Source organism: Mytilus trossulus, chromosome 9, assembly GCF_036588685.1.
Source record: "Mytilus trossulus isolate FHL-02 chromosome 9, PNRI_Mtr1.1.1.hap1, whole genome shotgun sequence".
In the NCBI taxonomy this organism is placed as follows: domain Eukaryota; kingdom Metazoa; phylum Mollusca; class Bivalvia; order Mytilida; family Mytilidae; genus Mytilus; species Mytilus trossulus.
Window position 1 is genome coordinate 63796637 of NC_086381.1, and position 6272 is coordinate 63802908.

General features: G+C 33.3%; 1 protein-coding gene across 1 annotated transcript; it reads right to left on the bottom strand.

The window, feature by feature from the left end:
• Positions 1-867: 867 nt before the first annotated feature.
• On the bottom strand, positions 868-5893 carry LOC134684840 (uncharacterized). Its single transcript, XM_063544150.1, has 3 exons — positions 5711-5893; positions 1691-3395; positions 868-901 (listed from the first exon to the last, which is right to left on the bottom strand). The coding sequence occupies exons 2-3, from the start codon at positions 3382-3384 to the stop codon at positions 868-870; spliced, it is 1728 nt and encodes a 575-aa protein (XP_063400220.1). The 5' UTR covers positions 3385-3395; positions 5711-5893.
• Between the last annotated feature and the right edge of the window lie 379 nt (positions 5894-6272).

A 6272-nucleotide genomic window follows, 5' to 3' on the forward strand; every position in this document is an offset into this window, starting at 1 on the left:
GGAGGAATTCAAATTGAAAAATTATTCAATGAGTGACCGAGCAGTACGTGCACATTAGTTCACGTATGCGCGTATCAGTGATGTTTGGTCACGAGTTGAATATTTATTCGATATTTGAATTCTTTAATAAGTTATGCATTTTATTACATTGGCGAATGGCTTTTTTTCTTTAAAGAAATGGATGTAAAACATGTATGGAACTGTATTTTTTTTCTACGCATTCACAATTTGTGTTGGTCCGCCGTTATGGACGTCTTGACAACGCCTATTGTTGTATGCCGTCAGAGAGTGAAATAACCACGTTCATTTCACATGTGAAATCAAAAGTTTTTCTTTAACTGGGAAATCAATGTAATTCATTGCAACCAATGTAATAATTGTCTTTATCAGAAGAGTAGAGTGATATAAATAATAATGGCTAGAAACTAAGGGCTCATCTGGGTTGTCAATGAAATTAACAACGTCGTCTTAGGTAAAAAAAAAACAATAAACAAATTCTCATTTAACATTTTCTCCGAATTATTGAGAGTTCGATGAATTTGTTGAATGCTTCTCAGAAAATTTTAAGCCTGGCTTATGCATTGACTAACATAAACAAATCGACAATGAGGATCGGTTTAAAACTTAGCGCTTACTTATATAGAGAACTTCCTTTTTTAAATGAATACTACTGGAATTAGTTGGGTTCGCATTGTGAAATCTATAGACATCGATGTAGTTTGTTATTGTTTCTATCTTTTCTTCACTTTCTGTTTGAGGTGCTGTTGACTGTTTTGCTTTTTTTGGTTTTACTACTTCGATTTTCGTCTTGTCATCTTCTCTTTTTTGGAATTTAGATTAATGTATGTCAAAACACCCGGGGAATGATTACGTTACATATCTAGCTGATATACATTTGCACCTGTCAATGAATAATGTATAAGGACAGTTCTTTATTTCGAAGAAAGAATTTAACTTCACTTTTTAATGTCTTTTTTTATGTGTAGTTCGATTTTGGCTCACTTTCGCATATCTCACGTTTCCATTAAGTCGTATTTAACATTTACAATTGCATTTGTTGCTGTTAAAACTACCAAAATGCATCCGGGTGCGGGAATTTCTCGCTACATTGAAGACCTGTTGGTGACCTTCTGCTGTTGTGTTTTTTTATTTTGGTCGGGTTGTTGTCTCTTTGACACATTCCCCATTTCCATTCTGAATTTTATTGTGTATACCAGCCTTAAAAGTAGTTTTCTTATTTCTGAAGTGATAGTTATGTCCTTTTAACGTGTTGCCTCAGTATTATCATTATTATCATAGTTGATCACGTTCATAAAACAGACGGTATATACATTTGTAACTTTTATTAAAAAATACTATGAACTAAAAAGGCAATCATAGCTATAGGCCGTGTTCATATTGACCTTACCTCTGTGTTGTGTTAGTGTAATTTACACGTAAACGAAACACAATTTACATATATACCGTAACTAGTAGTCAGCTTATAAGAAAAACACGTCATGAGATGTAGCCAACTGGCAAAGTTTTCTATTTAATTCTTTGTGTAACATCGTTTATAAACAATGACGATCTGTGTAACTTTAAAATATAGAAATTTTTTGCCTGTTATGATGACATTTATACAACAAAAATCTCATTTGATGATACTAGTATATATTTCATTTAAAAATAAGAAAATTTATAAATATACGCTTGCCGCTGCCTATTTATCAAAAGAAGTTGATTCCTCTGTTTGGCAAAGCAAATGGCTGTCGGTTGAAAGATGTCATCTTCCTCGTCCAAAATCTCTATGCACTGTTTTCCATCGGGAGATAAGACTAGCACCATTGACGATTTTTCACCAGCAACAAAAACGTTCCCGTTGTTATCCGCGGTAATTCCTTGCGGACAATCTAAAATGCTCTCATCTTTGAACTCCCAAACTAGAACTCCACTGTACAAACAGCACTTTACTGTGTGATCATCCGGATTGGTAAAGAAGATCTTGTCGGCATGCGATGAAACATATGACATCTCAGATGAGACAGTGTTAGGGATTGTAGTGATACTGTAGTCTGTACAAGATATCACATGCATGTCTTTACCTCTTACACAGCATATCAACGATTTACCGTCATAAGTGATTCCATAGGTACTCTCAGGTAAATCGATGAACTTTACCACTTTTCTTTCAGTCAAATCAACTATACTGATACCACCTTGACTTTTAAATGAAAAAGATGATAAAGCTAGTGTGGAGTCATTAATGCACGCTACATCAAACGCCTCGTTACAGTTTTTAAGTGGGATTGTATATTTAACTCTACCTTCGGTATTAACAGTAATAATATTTTTTACACTATAACGACAATTTGTTAACAGAAATTCATCTTTTGTTGTAACGCAGCATCCGAAATAGTTATCAAAGGTATCACAACATGCACAAACTGTGTCAATTTTTTGTTTGAATTCAAGTTTTATTTCGTTTATCAATTTGATTGGTTGAGGAACCATTACTTGAGCTTGTCGGTCTTTCCTTCTTTGTATGTCCATGTTGGGTGATGGGCCTTTCTTGACGTTAATAGAACCAAATCTATCTACATTCAGAATATCCTGTATCGTAGTATCTATTGTACTTCTTATTTTGATTGTCTCGTTGCACTCATTGTCATTAGAAAACTGAAGATCCTTTTCGTATTCAGTTGTCTTGGTCTGAATTTTTTTCATATTCAAGAATGTTTGCAAGTTTGATGCGTATTTCTTTGTGTTTTTGATTTCTGACTTCAAATGGTTTATTTCCTTTGCCCTGTCTTGAAGTGAAGCCACACTTGAGCGTATCGGGTTGCAGTATTTTAATTCAATTTGGTCAAGTTCTTTTAGGAACTCCTCTTCCAATTTATTGACATGCTGGATGACCTGTTGTTTTAAGCGACAAACTTGAGCAGTTATCTTCTCCTTCTGATCTGTTATACTTTCTAAATTGGACTTTCTGTCTGTACTAATTTGATTGGTATTGTCATACAGGTCATCAAGGCCGTTCTCTAGGTCAAAGAATGACTCTGACGTCTTAATTTCCCTTATAACCTCCTCAAGTGAAAGAACTTCTCCGCATTTTCCATGATCCTTTACGCACTTGTTACATATTGGACTTTCGTGATACATACAGTAAAGTTGATACTTCTTATTGTGATAAACGCAATTCTGCTTGATGTTGGTTACAGCGGATGGTAATAATTGGTGATCTGAGATAGAAATAATTTTGTGATTTCTTGTTGCCTTAAAAACATTATGATGGTCTTTACAGTCAGAACATAATGGTTCCTCACACTCCACACACCAGTGAGTGGACGTCGAAGTTTGGTGTCGAATATCGCAAACAGCGCACACTGATGTACACGTAGCCATTGTCTTTGCCACTGTCAAAACAAAAAATGAAAACACATTTTAATTGTCCTTTCTATGAACATTATGCATATTTGAACTATACTATCAAACTCAATCAGTAAATCAAAGTTATTTGAAGAACAATGACTAATACAGTAAAGTCAATATGACCGATGACTTATGAATGTCGTTTTGGTATCTTTCGGTTTTTTTCAAAATTCACAACATGCCTAATATAGCTACGTATGAATTGTGAAATACAAACTCCAATCTGGCTACAACAAAGTTCTTAAATTCCTATTGTTAATGTGTTTATAAATAACCATTTATATTTTTTAAAGTTCTTTCTTTGCTGGTTGAGAGACGAGCAGGTGCCCTTTCAAACTATTCTAAATTATCGTATATTGGTGTATTCTTTATTTTGGCAACAATATTAATGGTCCTATTGTATTAGTTGAGGTGCTTTCTCTGCTGATTAAAATAACTATTGTTTATGCTTTAGTTTTGTTGGATACATTAAGTGTTGTCGTGTACATACAGATAAAAAGAAAATACCGTTAATGTAATCACTTATAACAACGTAAAAGTGTTCATAAAAGTAAAAAAAAAAAAGACAAGGAATCAGAGTTGTGCATTCAGAGTTGTTAGAATAAATTGTATTTTTGTTTTATTCAAATATTTAACTTTCAACCACTGATTAGTCATCCCTTCGTTTATATTGGAGCGTGCACTTTTAAATTCCATTACATTCCTTTGTGGAAAACTGCAGGTTATAAATGGGTTTAAATTAACGGGTAGTATAAACTACAGGTCAACTATATTTGGGTATGGAATTATTGTATATGCCTGTCTGGTAGGTGCATTTGACTTTTTAGGAGAAATATCAGTAAAGCAGATGAGAGATGATCAGCATGGATACTCTTGTTTTAACTAAAATATCCGAACATCTTCAAAACTGATAGTTTTTTCGTAGACGAAAAGAAGGTAAATAACATATACAGTTCACCTATAATCTTTATTCTGCAACAATCGGCATATTTGCATATTCGTTTATAGACATGGGAAAATTACTGTTGTCAGAATAAAGTCATGGACGTACAACATATACAATAAAAGTTAATAAAAATACAAAATTTTGCCATTTCAAATAGCCAATACCGTAACAACATTAAACATGTTAAAGGAAGTACAGTTAAGATCATATGTATATAGGTGTATAAAATGCATGTACCAAGTCAGGAATATTCAAGTTGTTATCTATTCGTTTGATGTGTTTGAGGTTTTGGTGTTGCCATTTTCTTAGGGACTTTCCGTTTAGAGTTTCCATCGGAGTTCGGTAATTTTGTTAGTTTCCTTTATGTAACATCAAGTGTTTAGGTTAAGTTCATTTGAAAACAGCTATTAAAATATATAATAAACTCATCATAGATACGAGGACTAAATTTCGTATATACGCCAGACGCCCGTTTCGTCTACAAAAGACTCATCAGTGACGCTCGAATCCAAAAAAGATATAAAAGCCAAATAAAGTACGAAGTTGAAGAGTATTGAGATCCAAAATTTCTAAAAGTGTTAATCAAAACTAAACATGATTTCCAGTCTAATAATGTTTCCAGTTATGATCAAAATCAAATATAATAAGTATGAAACTGTACAGGGCCTAATAACAACATCATTTCCTTGGTTTTTGCTGTACAATAAGATATTCGAAGACTGAAAAAAATCGTATTCAAGATATATGTGTTGGTGATCACAAAAACACCTACATAACACATAGATTGTGTGATCTTACAACATCTTATAGACACATGTCAACACTGGGGACGTGTTCGCAAGTATATGGGTATTTTATGTGCTATTTTAATCGTTCCAATGATATTCAGCTACAGTAAACTATTCGGGGATGAGAAATTACAGACATAATAAGATACATGTTGAGTCTGACATGACTGTCTGCATGTATAGCTGTTTATAAAGGTGACGTTTACAATATTCATTACTGTTTACATTTTCATTAGCTGGTAATGGTACTCACAGTAGTTATTTTTTATATAAACCCCTTTTTATGGTTATATCCTAAAACGAAAAATCCTAAATTATAATTAGAACCAACAAAACAATATATAGTCTTTTATCGCAAAATATTACCTGACATTTAACTAAACGCAGAGCATGAAATCCTGGTTTATATGTTTCAGCTACCCTCGATCACCTGGTATCTATCAAAGAACAATTATTTGAAGTTAAGTCAAAATCAAAGTTTAACTAATATAGATTAACATTGTTTCCCCTTCTAAAATACAATTAGTCTACTCCACGTTTATTGTCCTATAAAATCTCAACTTACAGTTATTGCATAATTCTCTTCATTGCAGGTGAAAGTTGTTGATACTAGATAATTCGAATAATAATACACAATTCAACACCAACCTATTAAAATAGAGCAGGCACAGACACATGAAAAACAGCCATTTTAACTTTGAGTAACTATTGATCCACTGGATTTTCATTTACAAAGCCAGGTATCAGGTTTTTTTTATCTGACCGAGAGAAAAGTAGTAACGTTCATTGACTTACCTTCTGACGGTAAATCATTGATCTATTGTGTGGAAGGTAAATACTTACATGTGATATATTATGTAGACTATAGTATCAGTACAATCCCTAGTAGCGTCTTAACGTGTGAATCATACATATCAACGCATACTGTTTTCCTTACAAATAGAAATAAGTAACTTGTTGTTTAAACAGTGGAGCTTTAGTGTGGGAATTCGTAGATATGATCGTTTTAAATCATACCCTGGGAATAACCGTGGGTAACTATGGGGCCGTGTTTGTTGTTGGAGAGACGTCGTGTAATAAGGTTGTCATATCTTCTGACGGGAAACACTGAAAACAGATACTGACCA